The sequence below is a fragment of the Monodelphis domestica genome, chromosome 4 (assembly GCF_027887165.1).
Source record: "Monodelphis domestica isolate mMonDom1 chromosome 4, mMonDom1.pri, whole genome shotgun sequence".
NCBI classification, from domain to species: Eukaryota; Metazoa; Chordata; class Mammalia; order Didelphimorphia; family Didelphidae; genus Monodelphis; species Monodelphis domestica.
Window position 1 is genome coordinate 291,436,182 of NC_077230.1, and position 24,667 is coordinate 291,460,848.

The following is a 24,667-nucleotide window of genomic DNA, read 5'->3' on the forward strand; positions in this document are numbered from 1 at the left end:
GTTTAGTTTTATCCTCTAGTCCTTTTTACTTTTTCTGTTAAGATGTATTTAGCATCAAGAGAAGAACATTAAAGTTTTCTGTAATTACGTTTCTATCCTTAACTTTGAAATTTAGTTACCTTTTTTTGATGAATTTAGAAGTTATACCATTTGGAACACACACATTTAATACTACTTCACTCCTTATGGTACTTTAAATACAATATAGTTGTCTTGTTTCTCTTGTCATTATGAATTTTTACTTTTAAATTAACTGAACAAATGATTATGAGGGCATTTAGGTGGCTTGGTGGATAGAGAACCAGAACCAGAGATAGGAGGTCTGAGTTCAAATATGACCTCAGGCACTTCCTAGCTGTGTGACCCTGACTTCTTAACTCCAATTGCCTAGCCCTTATCACTCTTCTGCCTTGGAACCAATACATAATATTGATTCTAAGATGGAAGGTAAGGAGATTCTACTTTTGGGGGGAATCACCTGATACATAGTAAATTTTGTTAGAATCTCCCTTTTATCTTACTGCTATTTTTATTTTTAGAAGTATTTCCAAATATGCAGCAAATTGTGTTTTTGTTTTCTTATCCATTCCCCTTTCATTTTATTGTTGTTGAATCCATTCATATTTAAGGTTATGTAACTAGGTTCCCAGTTCTTTCATTTATTCATTTAGTGTTGCTATCTCTTTAAAGTTAGTAACCTTTCTTGTAATTAGTTTTGGGGACCCTGATTCTAGTTTCTTTTTATAAGTACACTACCTTGCTATTACTGTTTACCTGTCACCTTTTTTTTACTTATTTGTTTACATTCTCCTCTCTTTAGGACTGTTTTTTTCCTTCCCCCATCCCATATGGGATTAGACACATGATTAAAAATCTTCCTTTCTGTTCCAAATGCAGAGCTTAAAAAGTAAACCTTTGTATAGTTGTCTTCCACAAAGTTTTTATTTACTTTTTTAAAGTCCTATCTATATCACTTTTTCTCAAATATATTCTCCTCGCTCCTTTGACACTGCTATCACTCAGGTTCAGGCTTTTATTATTTTTCTCTTAGACTATTTCAGCAGTCTTGCTGGTGAATCTGCCTATATTGAGCCTCTCAGCACTCCAATCCATTTTTCATTCAGTTACCAAAGGGAAATTCCTAATGTGAAGTTTTGAGCATGTCATCTTTCTACTTAATAAACTCCACTGACTTCTAGTTACTGCCAGGATCAAATATAAAATTATAATATATAATTATAATAATATAATATAAAATACAAAAATAAGCTAGTTACTCTTTTTATACGTTACTCCTTGTGAGGTAGTCTTTGATCCAATGACATTGTCTTCCTTGCTGTTCTAGGAGTAAGACATTCAATTTCTTGGTTCTGGGAGTTTTCTCTAGTTGTTTCTTATACCTGGAATGCTCTCCTTCTTCATCTCTACCGACTGGCTTCTCTGGTTGCCTGTAAATCTCAACCAAAAACCTTATCTTCTACAGAAAATCTTTCTTAACTCCTCTTAATTCTAGTGCCTCCCCTCCTTAATTATTTCCTATTTAACCTGTATATACCTTGTTTGTATGTATTTGTTTGTTTGCTGTCTCTCCCATTAGATTGTGAACTTTTTGAGGGCAGGGACTATCTTTTGCTTCTTTTTGTATTCACAGTGCATAACACATAGTAGACAAAATAAATTTTCATTATTGTTTTACTTCCTCCTACTCTCTGGACTAGTTTAAGATTCACTTAAGTTCTTAGATACTTAAGATTCTTTTTATCCACTAATGGATAAATGATCTCCAGTGACAGATTTCTTCTAGGTGGAATTACTTTGAACATACCACCATAACATTACAAACACATCCACACCAGTCTAACCTAGAACCTTTAGAGAAATGATCTTGATTTTTTTTTTTAAACCCTTACCTTCCATCTTAGAATCAATACTGGGTATTGGTTCTAAGGCAGAAGAGTGATAAGGGCTAGGAAATGGGGGTTAAATGACTTGCCCAGGGTCACACAGCCAAGAAGTATCTGAGGTCACATTTGAATCCAGGACCTCCCATCTCTGAGACTGGCTCTCAATCCACTGAGCCACCCAGCTGTTCCCTTGATTTTTAAATTTTTTTCTTGATAATTATATTTAATCTACCTTTCCTATGTTCCCTTGAGTAGTTTTTATAAGTTGAATATTTGGTTCACCTAGTTTTTTAAAAATTATTTATGCAGGAAAAAATATGACTCTTTTGCCAAAGAGATTGTTATTAGAATTCTAATTCATTATTAAGCTGGGTTGGCATTAGGGTACATATCTGAAGCCCTTTTTGCTGGGGATGCTGAAGGGCCAGGAGATCACTTGAATTCAGGAACAATAAGCTACCGTAGGGTTAATGAAGATTTCGGTTTCACATAAAGCCTGATAGCAATATGGTGGAGCTCCTCTCCCTCTATGAAATAGAGGGCTGCCAGGCTGCTTAAGAAGGAATGAAACAGCCTAGGCCAGAAAAATGGAGAAGGTTAAAGCTTCTGTGCTATTCAGTACTGGCACTGGGGCATGAGTAGTTGCTGTACTTCCAGGCTGGGTAGCATAGGGAAACCTAGTCTCAAAAAAACAAAAACAAAACCAGAAAATGTTTTGTATGGCACTGAAATTTAACTACTCTATGTCATAAAGTTTTAGTTGTGGACTTTGTCTTTAGTGACAATTTCTACATTCTTATCCAACAGTATTTTTTGGTCTATTTCTCCAGCTTAGAGGTTTTATTAGTTAAATATTTGGTTTACTTCTATAATTTAAAATTTTTAAAATATTTATTGTAGGAATGTGTGAAATGTTTCTCTTTTTTCTAAGGAGGAAGATTATGATTATAATTGTCATTGATGGTTTGACTCAGTTTATTCAATCTTTTCTTTGATATTTAAAGCCCTTTATAACCTGGCCATAACCTACTTTCCCAGCTATTTACAAATTGCTATCTTGCACTCTAAGTTACAGCTAAACTAACCTTCTTGCTGTTCCTCTGTCTCTTGTCTCTGCCTTTGTACTGTGTTTCCTGTGCCTATAATGAACTCTTTCCTTACCTCTGAATCTTAGAAACTCATTTTCTTCAAGCCTAAGCCTAAGTACCACCTTCTACATGAAGCCTTTTTTAATCCCCTAAATTGTTGTTTTCTCTCCCTAAATAACATTTAATTTTGCTTATATTCTGTATATACTTATTTGTAAGCATATTATTTCCCTTGAAAAAAGTAAACTTTTTTTGTCATTGTATTGAAAATCTAGTACAATGCCTACTGCATAGTAAAGTTGTTGATAAATGCTTCTTAATCAACTGTAAACAAAAGTGTTTGAATGATTTTCTTTTATTGTTTGCTGACACATGATATTTAGCTTTTAATATTTATCTATTTCCAGAATCTTTAAGTTATTTCAACTTATTATACTTTCAATTGCTTTGTCTTGTGCAGAATTAGTACTTTCTTTCAAAGTCTTTTGTTTTTTATGCTAAAATTTCTTCTACTTCCATGTTTTGTTTTCTAAATCTTCTTTTTCTTCTTCAGAGTACCTCTCCCTTGGAGTAATTTTCCATTATGCATTTTAAGTTGTCTATTCTTGTTTGCTTTCATTATTTCTTCTTTAAGAGCTCAAAATTTCAATCCATTTTCTGAACTAATATCACATTTTAAAAAGTTTTATTTCTCTCTTTTACTATTCTGGACTATATAGCTGTTATTCTATAACAACTATATAATTGGAATCCATATATATATATATATATATATATATATATAATTCACGATGGCCTTTTTAATATTTACTTATTTTTCTTTTTGAATCTCACTTTGTTTTTATCTGCTTAGGAGCTAGGAGTTAAGCTTATACCCAACTTTTCTTTTGGACTTTTTGCATTTCAGCCTTAAAAAAATTATTGCCGGGGCAGCTAGGTGGCTTAGTGAATTGAGAGTCAGGCACTGAGACAGGAGGTGTCCTGGGTTCAAATTTGACCTCAGACACTTCCTAGTTGTGTGACCCTGGGTAAGTCACTTAACCCCCATTGCCTAGCCCTTACCACTCTTCTGCCTTGGAACCAATACATAGTATTGATTCTAAGAAGGGAGGTAAGGGTTTAAAAAAAAGATGGAAAAACCCTAAATATGTTTGTAGGTAGAAAAAAAAAGAATGAGTGCAAAGAGATAAACTGATTCAGGAATGAGACTGCATAATTTATAGAATAAAACTTCACAGGGTGAAAGAATGAAGAAAAAGGTCACAAAAGGAAGGAGTAGCCTTGCAAAGGAGGAAGGATATCTTTTTTCCTCTTAGACACAAGGGAAGAATATGGAGAAAAGATATGGAGATTTTTGAGGTAGGGAAAGTGAAGGAAGCTGGTACAAGGATGGTCTTAAACTCAGCAAAGAAGGAGGCAAATTCATTTGCTGAGAGGTGTGGTCAGTTTGTCAGCTGAGGCACAGCTATAAACTTCACTACATTAATAGTAATAATGATAGATTAATACCCTCACTTAACTGGCACTCAGGCAACAGATCTCTATAAAACCTCAAGTTGAAAGAACCCACATAGCTCATTCAAAAGCTACCTCCCTCAAGCACAAGTTTCAAAAGTCACTTTAAAAGGCTATACATATGTTAATTACAGTAATTAAGGATCATAACATTGGAGTGGGGAAGCTAAGGACAAGTACAATAAAATTTTTTTGTTAAGAGTTATAGATGAAATTGGAAAAAAGCTTTTGAACTTCTGAAGTCTACTTGTGGGCTTCGAAACTATAGACAGCAGCTTTTGTCTTGTGGAAAAAAATCAATTTGGCTCTCATTCAATCAGTCATCAAGCACTTATTAAATGCTTATATGGTACTAAGTTCTTGGGTGCATAGTAGTTAAGAGCTTGGATTATTCTATTTGAAAATAAGAATTGAAATGCAATTTAAGAGTTACTTTTCAAATGCCTGTAATTTTTCAGAGCCATCCCTACATAACTTTTTATATTTTGAGTAAATTATATTCTAAAAATTGAGAGTTAACCAATATATTTATGATAAGATTACTGCTTTCAGGCTCTTAAATCCTGGTTTCCCCTACCTAGAAACCTAAAATGCTTATAGCAACTTCTTGTCATTGCATTCCCGCTATTGCTTGGCACTCTTGGTCCAACTGGATAGCCACTTGATGATATCTGCTTTGATGCTGACTCTGTTATGTATATAATAATACCTAATCTTTACATGGTGCTTTAATGCTTACGAGGTACTTTCTTCACTATAGTCAGATGAGAGAATATGGTTACTGTTACCAAACCTAGCTTTTACACATTAGCATCATATGAATCTTCCTAAAACAGAATTATACCATTTCCTTGTTCCAAATTTTCAATGGTTACTCATTTATTCTAGGTATTATTTAAAGACATCCAAATTGGGGCATAATGTACTCTACCAATTTTATCTTTTAATAGTTTCCAACACAAACTCTATCAGCTATGCAATTTGAGAAAAGCCCAATTTGCACAACTAATTTAAATTAACTGATAGTCAAATCTAATGTTATGAAGGTGTCAGGAAAATGTATTAGAGTAAAAAAAGATGGCTTGATCACATGGCAAGAATGAGGGAAAATGGACAGAAAGCTCACAAATTCTATTAGCATTAACACAAAATTGAGATTTAGAAGGAGGTACTATCAGTGTGGAGGATTTGTGAGAGGTAAGAGAATAGGGATAGGAATCATGGAAGGAGATCAAAAGAATAGACTTGGGGTAAATGACCTCAACAAGCTAGTGTTCAACAAACCCAAAGATCCCAGCTTTTGGGACAAGAATCCACTATTTGACAAAAACTGCTTGTAAAATGGAAAAAAGGTATGGGAAAAATTAGGTTTAGATCAACACCTCACACCCTATACCATGATAAATTCAAAAATTGGTAAATGACTTAATATAAAGAGGGAAATTATAAGTAAATTGAGTGAACACAGAACAGAATACCTGTCAGATCTATGGGAAAGGAAAGAATTTAAGAACAAGCAAGAGACAGAGAACATTACAAAATGTAAAACAAATAAGTTCAATTATATTAAATTAAAAAGATTTTGTACAAACAAAACCAAATGCAACCTAAATTAAAAGGGAAGACAACAAACTGGGAAAAAATTTATAACAAAACTCTCTGACGAAGGTCTAATTTCTCAAATTTATAAGGAACTAAGCCAAATGTACAAGAAATCAAGCCATTCTCCAATTGACAAATGGTCAAGGGACATGAATACAGTTTGCAGACAAAGAAATCAAAACTATCAATAATCATATGAAAAAATCTTCAAAATCCCTCCTGATTAGAGAAATGCAAATCAGAATAACTCTGAGGTAATATCTCATACCTAGCAGATTGGCCAATATGACAGGAAAGGATGATAATAAATGTTGGAGGAGATGTGGCAAAATTGGTATACTAATACATTGCTAGTGGAGTTGTGAATTGATTCAACCATTCTGGAAGGCAATTTGGAATTATGTCCAAAGGGCTTTAAAATAACACCTGTCCTTTGATCCAGCTATACCAATACTAGGTTTATACCCCAAAGAAATAATAAAAAAGGGTTGTACAGAAATATTCAGTTACTTTCTTTGTGGTGGCAAAAAATTGGAAAATGAATGGCTGAAAAAATTATGGTATATGATGATGATGGAATACTATTGTGCTGTAAGGAATGATAAACTGGAGGATTTCTACATGAACTAGAAGAATCTCCATAAACTGATACAGAATGAAATGAACAGAACCAAGAGAACATTATACACAGAAAGTGAAACACTATGGAATAATCCACTGTAATGGAGTTTACTACTAGTAGCAATGCAATAATCCCAGGGAATCCCAAGAGACTAATTAGAAAGAATGCTATCTACATCAAGAGTAAGAACTGTGGGAATAGAAATGTAGAAGAAAAACATGATTCATCACTTGTTTATATGGGTATATGATTTTGGGTTCTGGTTTTAAAAGATTGCTCTATTGCAAAAACAAATAATATGGAAATAAGTATCAAGTAATAACATTTGTATAACTCAGTGGAATTTCTTGTCAGCTTTGGGAAGGGGGAAGATCAGGGAAACAAGTAAAAAATATTTAAAAAAATTAAAAAACAACAAAAAAATAAAACCACTAAAAATCATAAAAAACAAACTGATTTTCATTAAAAAAAAAAAAGAACCACAGAAGGATGGACAGACATGGTGTCACTGGTGGGAATATTCCCATCAATGAGAGCACAGATCTACTAGTCACTAAAACAAAGTCCTGTGTTTTCTAAGTGCTGCTGATATACAGTGGAGTTTAATCAACTCAAGTATATGCAGTCAAACTTACAGTTTAAATAAAAATGTTTAAAAGAGCTATAAATTGTGTGGAGATTAAATTCTGGCTCCCCTATCCCTGAGAAATGATGGAGGATCAGACCAGGGAATGACACTTCCCTTTTACACAAAAATCTAGTCCTTTTTTCTCTCTTATAGTATGGCAACTTCCTGTAGTCCTGACTTATAATGTGTAAATACAATATTACTGCATTTTTTTTCCCTACAGATTTATGGGACAAAAATTTACTTCAATTGGACCTTAATACAAGGGCCTGTTATGAATTTATTCTTCTTTTATTCAGAAAATTTATATACATAGTTTTTGATATTTTGATTCTGATACTGAATTTTTTATTTCTCCCAAAGTTTAATTCTTCTATTCATTTTTCTTTTATGTTTTTGGTTTTTCTTTTGAAAATTGACTTATATACACCATAACTCAACCACTTTTGAGTTGATCCAGGTGTTAGTGAACACCTTCTTCTGGGAGGATTGGATTGTACTTTTATAAAAAAAAAATCCAAGATTTAAAATCTTGTTTGAGGAAAATTTCAGGAAGCAAGAAAAAGAAGCTTGCTAACTCCTTGAATCCAGAGAATGAATTATTTGGAGAAAGATGCCTGCAGAAATCTATACTGCATCAAGAAGATCCAGAATGAACTTTGGGGTGCAATTGATTGAACTAAAGGTGGTTGAACATTTATTTTAAATGCAAACTTTTATGCCAAAGAGGACTGCCCCATAATTGGCTCTTTGTCAATGCGCCCAGCAAACATTGGTTTTGCTTTCTCTCTCTTTTCTATTTCCCTTTTATTTCTAACTATTGTAGTTTGCTCTTAGAAGGTGAAATATTGTATACATCTGTAGTTAGAAAATTTTTAGGGGTACAAGATGATTATATTAAATGATCAATGGGGAGACTAGTCTCCCAATGGTTATTAGGGGGGGATTGTGATGATTAAATTAAATCTCTCCCCTGATTGTAAAAATGAAAGTAATTAACTATCCACTGATTGTGAAGATTAAATTGTAACCTCTGCCTATTTTTAGATTTAATCACCAAAAGTGTAAACACCCTACTTAAAAGTTGAGTAAGGAGATCTACCCATTTTTAGATTTAATCACCAAAGGTGTAAACACTTCATTCACACTTGAGTGGGGGAGGTCTGTGACCCACATGTGCAACAGTTGGTGACGAATCAGAATTAAACTAACTGCCCTAGGGCAGTCTTAAAGCAAAGTTTCAACTGTGATTGGTAGACTTAAAATTAGGGGAAGGCACAGGAAGTGGTGCAAAAGAAAGTGTCTTTAAAAGGGAGTTACAACTTCCTGAGTCAGTTTTACTTGGAGTTCTATTTGGAGTGGAGGCTGAAGAAAAATCTTCTGATTGAACCTGAGACCCTATTCCTGGTGAGACTGTCCTTAAAGTCTCTTCCTTTGGACTGACACAAGGTGAGTGAAAAGCTGACTCTTAACTGATGGATTTTTCTGAAGAGACTAGCCTCAGGAGAGACCTATCCTCTAGAGGGGCTCCCTGTATCCCCAGGTCCTCAGCTACAAGGGCTGAGGCCAGCTAAGGACTAAATCTCCCTGCCCAGGTTGAGCCAGGGGCCGGTAGTAAATTATGTAGTGCTTAGGCTAGATATCTTACCCTATCCTCTCTCTGATTTTCTTATTTCACTCTTTCTATATTTTATAAATAAATTATAAATAAATCTCTTTGGAATTAATATAAATTCCTAGTGACCCTATTCTTAAATAATCTAGTCCAACCTTTTTTATAAATTAACCCCTTTTTTCCCATTACAACTGGTATATAATTAGCAGTATGTTGATTTAATGTGGTTTGGTTAATACAAATTATGTCTTTCTCCTACCCTCAGTAATCAAATATTGGATGTATATAAATGTGGAAAAAAACTCATGAATTGAAGCATTAATTGAAGGTCTCATATTTTCTAGGAAGTTCAAGTTACCTGTCTCATTACCTATTAAACTGTAACTATAGTAGGACCAGGGAACGGCACTTCCCTTTTACACAAAAATCTAGTCCTTAGTATTTTCTAAGACCCTTCATCAAAGTTGAAAATTGTACAGAATAGTGAACCTCATTATGTAATAATTATTTCTCGTAAAATCCTACGGAGGCACTTTACAACTTTTCTTAGTCTTTTTTTTTTTCTGGCTATCTTTTTATTCCTGCATAGTACTATTTGTAAAACACACTGGTCTGGGACCAAAGTCTCAGAAGTCATAGCATTGCAGAGAATATGCCCCAGGGAATATTAAGAATAGTAGTCCTTTCAAATTATTAGCAGCAGCTTTAGTGCAATGTGGGCTTAATCCTCACATCCACTAGAGGTGGAATGAAGAATGTGGTCTGTGGGTTAGGAATTACAATGGAATGATCCAGCTTTAGAGGGAAGGGACCAAAGGAATAAGAAAGAGAATTAGATAACATTGGGGGGAGGGGGAGGTCTAATAGGATGAGTAGATATTCCAAGGAGATGAAATACCCAGTTCTTCTATCAGGGAGCTAAGTGGCTCAGCAAGGATTAGAAGTGGTCACTATCTGGAATGAAAAGTAGGCAGCAGGGAAGGAAAGGTCAAAAAGTCTTTTCGGATGGTGGATGAATGTTTTTCACAAGAATACAGACAAATTCTTCCAACTTCTTGGCGGCCTCCTGCCCAGCCATCAGTACTTCTTCATGATTGGCAGTCTCATGGGTTTCGTAGTCCAAGATTGATTTGTTTGTAATGAGGGAGAATCCAAAGACCCGAAGGCCACAATGTCTAGCCACTATCACTTCTGGCACCGTGCTCATGCCCACAGCATCAGCCCCTATTTTCTGCAGAAACCGACACTCTGCAATGGTTTCAAAGCTGGGGCCTCCCACCATAACGTATGTTCCTTCATGAAGTGGTCGTTGTTGATCCATTTTTTTCCATATACCATGGGCCTTCTCTCTCAAAATTCGATCATAAGCATCAGACATGGGAGGAAACCTTTCTCCAAATCTTCTATCATTGGGTCCTCTGAGTGGATTTTGGCCACTGAGACCTGCCAAGTTGATATGATCTCGGATCAGCATAATATCCCCAACTTCATATTCGGGGTTCAGTCCACCAGCAGCATTGGTGACAATTAACGTATGCACATTCATAAGTTGGAAAACCCGCACAGGGAATGCCACCTTCGAGAGTGCATAGCCTTCATACATGTGGAATCGACCCTGCATAATCACACAGCATTTGTCATTTAAGTATCCAAATACCAATCGCCCTTCATGACCTGGTACTGTGCTCTGAGGGAAGTTGGGTATCTCACTGTAGTCAAAGGCCTGCAATTGGGTCACTTTATTTGCCAACCCCCCCAATCCAGAACCGCAGATCACTGCTATTTGGGGCCGATGTTCAGTGAGGGATAAAAGCCACTCAGCTGTTTTCTTATAATCCTCATACTTGTACTCATTCTCCATGGCTCCCTCGTGGTGTCCTGCTCCACTCGGCTTCTGCCTACTCTCCTCGGCTCCGCTCCACTAAGCTCCGAATCAACTTTTCTTAGTCTTATCAGAGCTACCAGCCTCATTACTCTTGTATTATAGAGCCATTATTAATAACTAAATAGTGTTAGTGAAACAAAGAGAAGCATTGCTCAGACATGAACACAACTTGTTACAAGCAAGAACAACAGAAAAGATTGATGTCGGAGCTAATGTTTGGTGCAAAACAATGTAATGATTCACACTAGTGTTTAGGACAGGAATAAATGAGACTGGATGAACTGCTACAAGACTTTATGCTGCTTAGGAAAATGGCACAGATTTAGTACATAATTAAATTTTTTTATTTCACATATTTTTCTGACTTTCCCCCCAGGATTACCAAGCAACACATTGTTTTATTCCTCCTATGTCATCCAGCCAATTAAGGTCCAATCATCTCAATGCTATGCTGTCCTAGCTTTTGAAATTCTCTTGCTTCTTGATTTCATCCTTACCTGTTATGCTAATCTTCAACTCTAGGGTCATACCTTTTTCCTGATCCCATTCCTGGGATGTTTCTAAGACCTGATGAAAACTCAATTGTATGGGACAAGGAATTCTACACCATATATAAAGATCTTTACAGGCCATATAAGGACCTAGAAAACTATGTATTTGTATTTACTTAGTTAAATATTTCCCAGTTATATTTTAATCTGGTTCAGGCAGCACTTGGGGGTGTTGTAGATCACATGTAAATATCTACATACAAACAAGATACAGGGTGTCCCAAAAGTCTTAGTAAAATTTAAAGTTTAAATAGTTTTTAAGTATTAATAGCTTAAAATTGCACTATGACTTTTGAGATGCCCTATGTTATTTAGGATAAATTGTATTTAATCCTAGAAGGAAGACATTAAGAATAAAGAAGTCTGGGAAAGGATTCTTGTAAGAAGGGGAGCCTTTAGTTGAGTTCTGAAATAATTCAAAGAAGAGAGGAAGAAAAGATGAGAAGAGAAAGAGTTACAAACATAGGGGACAGTTAATGAAAATGTTTAGGTTCTAGAGATGGAGCAATCTGTGTAAAGAACAGCAAGGAGGCCAATGTCATTGTATTTTAGAGGATTCATGGAGGGGAATAAGGTGTTGAGAAGATGAGAAGAGTCAGGTTATCAAGGGCTTTAAAAGCTAAACGGGATTTTATATTTGATCCTGGAGAAAATAGGGAGTTGCTGGATTTTGCTGGGAATGGGGAGATTGGGAGAGACCTGTGTGTGACATGGTGAGATCCGCAATTGAGAAAGATCAATTTGACAGCTGAGTGGAGTTGGGAATGGAGTGGGGAGAGATTTGAGGCAGGCTATTGCAATAGCCCAGGCATGAAGTGATAAGAGCTTTCATCCAGGTAGTGGCAGTGTCAGAGGGAAGAAGGGGTGGCAGCTCAGTCAGGCATAAAAAAAAGTTCATGGACCACAGACTGAGTTAAATAAACATACTTTCTGGATAATGAACAACTGAAGTCTAAATTTTGAACTTTAACCTTTTGAGGGCCTGTTTATAATTCTTGATTTTGATCTTACTTCCATTTTAGACACTACCTAATTCCTTGGGATCTTTCATTTCCACAAATGATCAATCTAATTCTTGACTTTAGCTTGTTTGTACTGCAGTTCTGACCCTTACTTGTGTGGGAACTTCTTAGCTCTTACTCCCTCCCTACCCACCAAACTGGTCTGATTTCAATCAACATCATAGAACTTATTGTCACAGCTGTCAACAAGTCACTGCAGAAAAGAGTTTCAGAAGTTACAGAGTTCAATGTCCAGTGAAAAATGTAATGTACCTTACCTGTCCCCAGTTACACTGTATCTGACATTTGGTAGTCCAACAACATCAGTTCAAATGAAGAACAGCTTAATGTCCTAGTCAAGGTTTTTCATTTTTCATTTTTTAAAGTTTCTATATACGTATAAACCATCAGAAAAAAACCCCAACTTACGCTCTATTTGATCAAATATTATTGAATATAAGAAGTCTCTGGGTGTCATATAATGTTCTCCTTCATATTCCAGTGAGGAAAATTGCATGAAGCGCTTCTTTCGAATGGACAGTTTTTCTGACACCTCATTATTAATGTCATTTTTCTAAAAGAAAAGAAAGAAATGATTTTAAAATGCTTTCTTTTAGTACTTAAAGTAAAAACAAGAACATGTAATCCTAGAAGGATCAACATTTAAAAGGCTATTTTCAATACTATTTAGGTCTATTGCCCCAAACCACAAATCAAATTGTATTAAATAAACTTCCTTCTGTACACATAGTGGATGACTTTTATCTGCTATCAAGAATGATCCATCTTGTGCTTTCCAAACATAAGTAAGGGAATGCTTTGCCTTGGGAAACTCCTCTAGGGCTAAAATTCTTTAATTTTTGTCATGGTATCACGAGTATCTAGCACACTGTCTTATACATATCAGGTAATTAATATTTGCAATTGTTTCCCAAATGAATGAATAATCGGTAAGCCAACTGCCAACATCTTGTAGCAAGAAGTAGAAATATTAATTGGGATATCTAGCTGGCCCAGGAAATAAAACACTGAACATAGAGTCAGCAAGACAAGAGTTTGAATCATGCCTCATACATTTACTACCTGATGGACTTTGGGCAGATCCCTTAACCATTTTCAGATTCAGTTTTCTCAGTTCAGTTTTCTCATCTGTAAAATGGGGACACTAATAGTGCCTACCTCTTAGGGTTGTGGTGACGACCAAATGAGTTAATAAATATGTAATGCTTTACATACTTTAGAGCAGTATAAAATGCTACTTATTATTATTATTAGAATATTTGTTATTATAGGCCAAGAATTAGAAAAGTATGGTCTATATCCCTAAAATATTTGATTCATATATTTTGACCCTACTGATATCACGAAAAGTACCATGACTTGAATGAAATTTTTCCTAGGCAAGTTGGAAAGAAATAATACTGTAAGCAATACTTATCATTTTTGGCATCATGATTCATCATGTTATCATAACTGATCACATTCATCAGCACTGCCTCACCCTAGATTACTGTAATATGGCATTTCTTTCCCTTTGGAGTCTTACAACCAGTGCTTCTAATCTCCAGCCATAACCTGTGAAATTGTCATTTCACCCATATCTCCTCCCCTTTTTAACTGTATTTGTTTTTCATGCTCACCATGAACTTCACTCCTTCAAATAGAAATGGGAGACTATTTCACCCAAGCTATATGACCTTTTCTCCATGAACTTCTGGATACACTCAAACTCTGGATACACTCCCTACTCAGTTTGCAATCATCCAAATGGTCATAAATATTTTAATGCTATCTAAATACATTCAACTGTCTCTTCCTCTGACTAATCCCTAAACCTGGGATTACTTTTCCCTCTGTTTCTGTTTCTAGTCTGCAAAATACTGATAGAAAAAATTCACAGTATCATAAAAAACTAACCCACTATAGATTCCTGATATTAAATCAACAGCTAGTGCATTCTCCTTGAGATGACCTTTTATCCACTTGCTATATATCTTGTATATACATAATTATTTACATGCTCTTCCCTTTATTTGAATGAGCTCCTTGATGGTAGGGATTGCGTTTTTGCTTTTTTCTATGTTTTGAGCCAGTCACAATGCTTGGCATATTGTAAATACAGTAAATTCTTAACTGACTGATTATAAAAAAAATTAAACATTTTAGAATGAAACTTTAAAGCCCCTAGAAGAATGTCAGCTAGACTATTTAAATTGCCATTGCAGAACAAAAGACTAAAAACTGCATACATGTATTGAAGAGCCAACACCTTTAAGGAATAGTGAACTAAAAGTCAGGAGACCTAAGTTTTAGATTAAGCTCTAAAACTAATAAGCTTTGTGATTTTGGAAAAGTAACAATCTCTCTCACTCTTAGCTTTCTTAAAATAAGAGAACTAAACTACATGACTTAATTGTAGGTCTTTTGGCAGCTAAAGTTTTAGTAGTCATATAGGATTTTTTTTGAACAAGTTAGCAGGAAAGATTAGAAAAAGGAGATTTAATTACAGAAACCTAGAATTGGAAGCAACCTGAAAGGTCTTCTCATCTACTCTACACCTGACCAAGTAATCTCTTTACAATATACCTGACAAGTGGTCATGAATAAGTAAATGAATGATTGAAGAATATTTATTAAATGTTACCTATTCCAGGAGCTTTTCGCAAAGACTAGAGATTTGAATACCTCAAATTGTTACAGTAACAACTACTCACATTTAAATAGATAGGCAGTTATTACAAAGTGGAAACTGGAGATAGAGTAGAGGAGACATAGGTTTATATTCGACCTCAGACTCTGTCTTTTATAAGAGTTATGTAAATATGGGTTATAATTATACAGAATTTTAATGTTCATAAAGCTCTTTTCTCACAACAATCCTGTGCAAGTATTATTGCAAAAATATTGTTGGTATTATTTGAAAAGCAACCAACTAGTTATAAAGATGGTGTTTGAAAAAAGAATTAAAATTTTAGGATCATAGCCTAATTTATAGGACTAATGAGCTCCTAATCTGGGATGGGATGTACCAATAAGGGTTGATGAGAACTGATTTGCATGGAACCTTGTAAATTGAACCAAAAAGGATGTTAAACTGAAAAGGAAGAGGAAGAAGAAAGCTACCTTCCAATATTCCCTGAACTAGATACAACAGACAATATTAACATTGTAGAACAAAATGACCCTTCATTATTCTATACAATCAATGATGAAATAAATATATTTTCCTCCTTCCAGGAGCAAAGTGGTGAATACAAGTGTGAAATATGACTAACACTGTCAGATAGGTTCAGTGTGTCTAATTCTTTATTATATGGGAGAATTCTGCTGAGGAGAGGTTTGAAGCAGGGAAACACATTTTTCTAAGGTACAAGTCTGATGATAACCTGCTGCTCAGCAAACTTCAATGGTTCCCTATTGTGTTGAGGATTAAATATAAAGTCTGCTTTTAAAGCTCTGCACAATTTGGGCTCTTACTCCCATTCTAGGGTTCCATGTGAAGTGAGGTAAACTAAGTCATTGATCAGAAAACCTGTTTTTCCTTAGGGAAAGTAGAAATCAAAACTGAGCTTCCCTGTGAAGGTCAGTCAGCTCAGAACCAAAACAACGTAACAGTTAGGATCCGTGAGAATGTAACTCCCTAGGATAAGATATACAATGGAAGGTCCTGTACCCCACGCCACTAACCAATATAGCTCCTAGATGATAAGGGTTGCTTGCTCTATCAAGGTTATGTCTCCTAATGAACATTGTATGCTTTGTGTCTTGCACTCTATAAAAACTGCATTGTAACTTTAGTCTGGAGCAGCTTTAATTATGAAGGTTTGCCCTGGCCAGTAATAAATAAATATTGGTTCCATTAATTTGAACTTCTGGGTGTCCAGATTCACTTTATGAAGTGCACCACTTCACATGTTGTTGGTCTCTTTGCACCTTGGCAATCTAGTCTTAGCACCTGGCTCATTACAGCTCTCTGCACATACGACTAAGTCTTCTGCCTTCAGATCTTTTCAATTGTCTTCTAAGCCATTAAGACTGAGATACACTCTCTTTTCACTTCTTGGAATTTTGGGTTTCTTTAAAAACTCAGTAAGTGCTGTCTTTTACATGAAGCTTTCCTGACCCACCACCCACCCAATTTATTAGTGACTTCCCTACTTTTATTCCTTTTGGTAATACATAATGTACATAATTTACATACACACATTACCTATATATAATATATGTGTTTTGACTTTCTTAGAATGTCAAGAGGGACAAGAGTGAATCTGGGAGAGTGACTTTAGCTAAGAAGGGAAGGCAGAAGGGAGAAAGTCTTCAAATCCTCTCTCCTCTCTCTGAGTCAACTCGTTACATCTGCTATCTCCCCTGAACCCCGCTTTGAGAAAGGGGTTCTCCTCTCTTTCCTCCTCTCTACTACTCGAGACCAAAGGGTTTCCCCTTGATCTGTTCACTCACATTTAGCTTGGGGAACAGATAACTTTTAATGTCAACTCAATTAGGTAATACAAAAGGAAATAATGGGCCAGGAAGGATGGGAAAAGGAATGTGGGAAAAGGGGGTCCCTGTCTCTATCTAAACCCTTTCCCCTCCCTCCTCGAGTTTGGGGGGAACTCAGGCCTTGACAGCCTGAGCCCCCTGAGAGAAAGTCAGGTTGATTCACCCCTGGGAAATAGGAGCTGAGGTAAAGTCTGCTCAGGTTTCTCTTCAATTGTGGGGGGGGGGGGGAAAGATTTCCAGCCACCAGCAGGAAAAATGGGTAACCCTCAAGAGAAAGTCTTTTTCTTAACTTCTCTCTTCATCTTCTCAAGGTCAAGAGACCCTCATGCTTCCCAGCCAGAGTCTTCTCCTCCTCTGGATTCCACTCCCCGGGCACCTCCCCATCAAGGTGATCAATTTCACATACTCTTCAGCTTGGTACTTTTTCTCTAGTGCCAACCTCTGTCACAGTAACACATTAGATAACAGAATCATGATTCAAAAATATCTGATAGGCAAAATAATCATAAAGTCTCATATGAATTCCAGAGCTCAAGCTTTTAAATACAAGACAGGAAAAGTATGGATAGGTAGCATTTATCTAATAAAAATGTTAGTATTATTTTTTTTAAACATTATTTTATTTGGTCATTTCCAAACATTATTCATTGTAGACAAAGATAATTTTCTTTTCCTCTCCACCCATCCCCACCTCTCCCATAGCCAACATGTGATTCCATTGGGTATTACATGTGTTCTTGATTTGAACCCATTTCCATATTTTTGGTATTTGCATTAGAGTATTCATTTAGAGTCTCTCCTCAGACATGTCCCCTCAACCCCTGTAGTCAAGCAGTTGCTTTTCCTTGGTGTTTTTACTCCCACAGTTTGTCCTCTCCTTGTGGATAGTGTTTTTTCTCCTAGATCCCTGCAGATTGTTCAGGGACATTGCATTGACACTAATGGAGAATTCCATTACGTTCGATTGTACCACAGTGTATCAGTCTCTGTGTACAATGTTTTCCTGGTTCTGCTCCTTTCGCTCTGCATCACTTCCTGGAGGTTGTTCCAGTCTCCATGGAATTCCTCCACTTTATTATTCATTTTAGCACAATAGTATTCCATCACCAACATATACCACAATTTGTTCAGCCATTCCCCAATTGATGGGCATCCCCTCGTTTTCCAATTTTTGGCCACCACAAAGAGTGCAGCTATGAATATTCTTGTACAAGTCTTTTTCTCCATTATCTCTTTGGGATACAGAATCAGCAGTGCTATGGCTGGATCAAAGGGCAGACCTTCTTTTATCGCCCTTTGGGCATAGTTCCAAATTGCCCTCCAGAATGGTTAGATCAGTTCACAACTCCACCAGCAATGAATTAATGTCCCTACTTTGCCACATCCCCTCCAGCATTCGTTACTTTCCTTTGCTATCATGTTAGCTAATCTACTAGGTGGGAGGTGATACCTCAGAGTTGTTTTGATTTCCATCTCTCTGATTATAAGAGATTTAGAACACTTCTTCATGTGCTTATTAATAGTTTTGATTTCTTTATCTGAGAACTGCCTATCCATGTCCCTTGCCCATTTATCAATTGGAGAATGGCTTGATTTTTTGTACAATTGATTTAGCTCTTTGTAACTTTGAGTAATTAAATCTTTGTCAGAGGTTTTTATGAAGATTGTTTCCCAATTTGTTGCTTCCCTTCTGATTTTAGTTACATTGGTTTTGTTTGTACAAAAACTTTTTAATTTGATGTAGTCAAAATTATTTTACATTTTGTTATTCTTTCTAAGTCTTGCTTGGTTTTAAAGTCTTTCCCTTCCCAAAGGTCTGACATGTATACTATTCTGTGTTTGCCTAATTTACTTATAGTTTCCTTCTTTATGTTCAAGTCATTCACCCATTTTGAATTTATCTTGGTGTAGGGTGTGAGGTGTTGATTGAAACCTAATCTCTCCCACACTGTCTTCCAATTTTCCAGCAGTTTTTATCAAATAGTGAATTTTTGTCCCAAAAGCTGGAGTCTTTGGGTTTGTCATAAACTGTCTTGCTGAGGTCACTTGCCCCAAGTCTATTCCACTGATCCTCCTTTCTGTCTCTTAGCCAGTACCAAATTGTTTTGATGACCGCTGCTCTATAATATAGTATGAGATCTGGGACTGCAAGAACCCCTTCCTTTGTATTTTTTTTTCATTATTTCCCTGGATATCCCTGATCCTTTGTTCTTCCAAATGAACTTTGTTATGGTTTTTTCTAAATCAGTAAAAAATTTTTTTGGAAGTTCAATGGGTATGGCACTAAATAGATAAATAAGTTTGGGTAGGATGCTCACTTTTATTATATTGGCTTGTCCTACCCATGAGCAGTTAATGTTTTTCCAATTGCTCAACTCTAATTTTAGTTGTGTGGAGAGTGTTTTCATATAGTATTTTTCATATAGAGAGTGTGTTTTCATATAGAGAGTGTGTTCATATAGTTCTTGTGTTTTTCTCGGGAGATAGATTCCTAAGTATTTTATTTTGTCTAAGGTGATTTTGAATGGGATTTCTCTTTCTAGTTCTTGCTGCTGAGCTGTGTTGGAAATATATAGAAATGCTGATGACTTATGCGGGTTTATTTTGTATCCTGCAACTTTGCTGAAGTTGTTGATTATTTCGATTAGCTTTTTGGTTGAATCTCTAGGATTCTTTAAGTAGACCATCATGTCATCCGCAAAGAGCGATAACTTGCTCTCCTTCTTGCCTATTTTAATGCTTTCAATTTCTTTTTCTCCTCTAATTGCTACTGCTAGTGTTTCTAGTACAATGTCAAATAATAGAAGTGATAATGGGCATCCTTGTTTCACTCCTGATCTTATTGGGAATGCATCTAGTTTATCCCCATTGCAGATGATATTAGCTGATGGTTTTAGATACATATTATTTATTATTTTTAGGAACAACCCTTCTACTTCTAGTTATTATTAATAAACTTCAGGAGTTCCAGTCAAGATGGCGGTTTAGAGAGAGCTAAAGTTCAAATCTCCGGAAACTCCTTCCTTACCGATCTCAAACTGTATGCTCCTAGGACATTGAAATTCAAAACAAACAACAGGATAGATCCAGGGAACCCTCCTCCTGCACCTGGACCTGGATCAAAAGGTACGGCCACGCAAAAGCCAGAACCCGAGATCACTCGGATCTAAGGGATAGGCAAAAGGAAGGTCCTAGGACCCATCTCCCCCAAGCCAGAGCGCTGAGTCTGAGGCAGCAGCGGGAACCTAAGAGCCAGCAAAAGGACCCCAGGGCCGGCTATTCTGAAGGCCGCACCCTGAAAACAACCTGACCCAGTCGCGGGGGCACCCAGACAGCAGGGAAACAGAGAGAGACAGAGGGGAGCCTGTAGCCCCCTGGCTGGTTCCTTCCATCCGAGTCTCAGGGAAGGTCCTTGCTTTAAGACACACTCAATCCAACCCAGGGGGAGTTAATCCTATCAGGAGCCCTCAGAGCTCCGGGAAGCCTTGGCCCCTCCCCCCTCAGAGTGCAGGCCTCTCTGGCCCACAAAGGCTCTGAGATACCTCGGGGACAGTGCAAAGCCAGGCTCAGAGCATGGGAATAAGGCAACAAAGAAGCATCGGGAGGGAACTGAGAGCAGTAACACCCTCGAACTGACAGTTTGCCTGGGGCTAAAGCCTCTGAACACCAGATAGAGATAAGAAAAGCTAAACCTCCCCACTCAGATAGAGATGGCAAACAGCATAGAAAAGCCTCAACACTCCAAGAAAAACAAGAAGAAGAGGGCGACTTTGGACACATTTTATGGAGCAAAAATACAAAATACAGAGGAGATAGAAGAGGAAACATAAGCAAATGCTCCAAAACCTTCCAAAGGAAACGGAAACTCTCCACAAACCCATGAAGAATTTGAATTGGAAATGATAAAAAAGATGGAAGCCTTCTGGGAGGAAAAGTGGGAAATAATGCAAAAGAAATTCACGCATCTACAAAACCAGTTTGACCAAACTGAAAAGGAAAACCAGGCTTTAAAAGTCAGAATCAGCCAACTGGAAGAAAACGAGCAAGAATTAATAAAGCAAAGCCAAAAGACCAAGAAATTAAAAGAGAACATAAAATATCTCACCGACAAGGTCATAGACTTGGAAAACAATTTAAGAATAATTGGACTACCAGAAAAGCCAGAAGTAAACAGCAAACTCGACATCGTAATACAAGAGATAATCAAAGAAAATTGCCCAGAGATCCTAGAACAAGGGGGCAATACAGCCACTGAAAGAGCTCATAGAACACCCTCTACACTAAATCCCCAAAAGACAACTCACAGGAATGTAATTGCCAAATTCCAAAGCTTTCAAGCAAAAGAAAAAATCTTACAAGAAGCCAGAGAAAGACAATTTAGATATAACGGAATGCCAATCAGGGTCACACAAGACCTTGCAAGTTTCACTCTGAATGACCGTAAGGCATGGAACATGATTTTCAGAAAGGCAAGAGAGCTGGGCCTTCAACCAAGAATCAGCTACCCATCAAAACTGACTGTATACTTCCCAGGGAAAGTATGGTCATTCAACAAAATAGAAAATTTCCAAGTTTTTGCAAAGCAAAGACCAGATCTCTGTGGAAAGTTCGATATCGAAAAATAAAGAGCATGGAATACCTGAAAAGGTAAATATGAAGGAAAGGGAAAATGAGAAAAATGTTATTTTTGTGTGAGAATGATTATTCTATTTAGTTGTTTTTTTTTTTCTATTTCTTGGAGTATATCTTAGTACCTTCAACGATTCCCCCCTCCCCTTTTCTTTCTATCTCCCCCTTTCTCCATATCATCCTGATGCCCCAAACTTTCCCTATGTGTGATTTTTCTTACTACTCTAATGATGCATACAATTTTTGAGTTACATATTACCTTTTCCCCACATATTAATATACATATATATATATATAAATTGATATAAATATAGCCCTTATAGAAGAGAGTTTGAATAAAAGAAAAAGATAACATTTTTCTCATTTTCCCTTTCCTTCATATTTACCTTTTCATGTTTCTCTTGCTCTTTGTGTTTGGATGTCAAACTTTCCACAGAGTTCTGGTCTTTTCTTTACAAACACTTGGAAATCTTGTATTTTGTTGAATACCCATACTTTCCCCTAGAAGTATATAATCAGTTTTGATGGATAGCTGATTCTTGGTTGAAGACCCAGCTCTCTTGCTTTTCTGAATATCATGTCCCATGCCTTATGGTCGTTCAGAGTGGAAATTGCTAGGTCCTGTGTGACCCTGATTGGTGTTCCTTTATATCAAAATTGTCTTTCTCTGGCTTCTTGTAAGTTTTTTTCTTTTGCTTGGAAGCTTTGGAATTTGGCAATTACATTCCTGTGAGTTGTCTTTTGGGGATTTAGTGTAGAGGGTGTTCTGTGAACTCTTTCAATGCATATTTTGTGCCCTTGTTCTAGAATCTCTGGGCAGTTTTCTTTGATGATATCATGTATGATATCAAGATTACCATTTATTTCTGGCTTTACTGATAGACCAATGATTCTCAGATTGTCTCTCCTTCCTCTGTTTTCCAGTTCTGTCACCTTGTCGGTGAGATATTTTATGTTATCTTCTAATTCTTTAGCCTTTTGAGTTTGCTTAATTAATTTTTGGTCTTTTGCAAGATCATTTCCTTCTAGTTGCCTGATTCTGACCTTTAAAGACTGGTTTTCCTTTCCAGTTTGGTCTGACCTGTTTTTTGAGGCTTTGAGCTGTTTCTGCACTTGCATATTTTTGTCTCTCAGATTGCTGAGTTCCTTTTGCATTGTTTCCCATTTTTTCTGCCAGAAGGCTTCCATCTTTTTGATAATTTCCGATTTAAATTCTTCAAGAGTTTGTGGAGAATTTCCATTTTCTTTGGAAGGTTTTGGAGCATTTGTTTGTGTTTTCTCTTCTATCTCCTCTGTATTTTGTATTTTTGCTCCATAAAATGTGTCCAAAGTCACCCCCTTCTTCTTGCTTTTCTGGGTGTTTGGAGGCTTTTGCACTTCTGTACTGTACTTCTATGGTTTTTCTTACCCTTTCCAGTTAGAAATCTGAGTGAGGAGGACTGGCTCTTAGTGTATCTGCCAGATGGTTCGAGGCTTTATCCCCAGGAAAATTGTCCATTCTCTGCAGTTGAGCTGTCTTCCCAGGGAAGCCCAGGGTCTGCCCTCCCCTGTCTGCAGGCGTTTTGGGTGTTACTGCTCTTAGTTCCTTCCAGTTGCTTCTCCGCTGTCTTACTTCCACGCTCTGAGCCTGGCACATCATTGTCCGCAATGTACCTCAGTGCCTTTGCTGGCCCTGAGGTTCCTGTCCTTTCAGAGGGCCTTGCACTCTAAGGGAGGACGGGTCCTGGTCTCCTTGACCTCTTAGGGTTCCTGATGGGATTGGGTTCATCTGGGTTGGTTTGGATGTGCCCCGAGGCAAAAACCTCCGGTGAGACTCTGATGGAAGGACCCAGCCAGGGGGCTACAGGCTCCCCTCATCTCTCTCAGGCTGCTTCCCTGCCATCTGTGTTGTATGCCCAGAGACTGGCCCAGGTAGCTTTCAAGGTACGCCCTTCAGGGCAACACCTTTTCAGGCCCTGAGGTTCCTGTCCTTTCAGAAGGCCCTGCACGCTAAGGGGGGAGGGGTCCTGGCCTTCCTGAGCTCTGAGAACTCCTGATGGGATTAGGTTCAGCTGGGTTGGTCTGGATGTGCCCCAAGGCAAAAACCTCCGGTGAGACTCCGATGGAAGGACCCAGCCAGGGGGTTACAGGCTCCCCCCATCTCTCCAAGGCTGCTTCCCTGCCATCTGTGTTGTATGCCCAGAGACTGGCCCAGGTTGCTTTCAAGGTGTGCCCTTCAGAACAGCAGGCCCTGAGGCCCTTTTTGCCGACCCTGAGGTTCCTGCTGCTGCTGTGGGCTCAGAGCTCTGGGTTGGGGGGGGGGGAGGGGTCCTGGGACCTTTCTTTTGCCTTCCCCTTAGATCCGAGTGATCTAGTATTCTGGCTTTTGGGGGGCGTACCTTTTGATTTGAATCCAGAAGGAGGGTTCCCTGGCTCTGTCCTGTTGTTAAGTTTGAATTTCAGTCCCCTAGGAGCATTCAGTTTGTGATCGGTAAGGAAGGGTTTTCAGAGGTCTGAACTTTTGCTGCTTCTAAGCTGCCATCTTGACCGGAAGTCCCCACAAATGTTAGTATTATTAAGTAGATTGAAGCCTTAATATGAAAATAAAATTTAAAAAAAGAGAATGTTCTGGAGGCCAGTAGGTAACAGCCATTGACAGGCAACTAACTGAATTGAGTGGTAAACTTGTGGAGAGTGACTCTCACAGGAGGAAAGGTTACAGATAGATGGGAACAAAAGGAGAGTCTAGGGGGAAAAAGCTTAATATGAATTAACTTTCAATTATTCAATGGTCCCATAAGAAAATACAATGTACTTTACTGCTACTCATTTTATGACAAGTTTTTCAGAAATACAGTGTAGTGAAAAATCAAGGACTACTTGTCTGTCATCTTCTCTACCAGGCTTTAAAATCCTGAAAGGCAATAATTACGCATTATAATTCTTAGTATCATGCTTGGCATGTCGCATGATACTAATTATGCCTTCAAAATGTATGGTGAACACTCAAGAGGGGGTCATATACAGATTTTAAAAAAAGATCATATTAAGTTTTCAAGCCACTTAATACCCAGATCTTTATTAAATAAATGCAATATCCATACTTTCCCTATTTTGTGTTTAAGAGCTTGATTTCTAGTATTCATAT

General features: G+C 37.2%; 2 protein-coding genes across 2 annotated transcripts in view; both read right to left on the reverse strand.

Annotated features, from left to right (window-relative positions):
- The window catches only part of MICU2 (mitochondrial calcium uptake 2), a 186,467-nt gene that overhangs the window by 76,315 nt on the left and 85,485 nt on the right, over positions 1-24,667 (reverse strand). The window contains exon 2 of the mRNA XM_007495212.3: positions 12,841-12,985. Within this exon, the coding sequence (XP_007495274.2) occupies positions 12,841-12,985 (145 nt within the window). The remainder of the gene's footprint in view (positions 1-12,840; positions 12,986-24,667) is intronic.
- On the reverse strand, positions 9,527-10,936 carry LOC100022406 (purine nucleoside phosphorylase-like). Its single transcript, XM_056794673.1, has one exon. It carries the CDS (start codon positions 10,833-10,835, stop codon positions 9,963-9,965), a length of 873 nt encoding a protein of 290 aa, XP_056650651.1. The 5' UTR covers positions 10,836-10,936; the 3' UTR covers positions 9,527-9,962.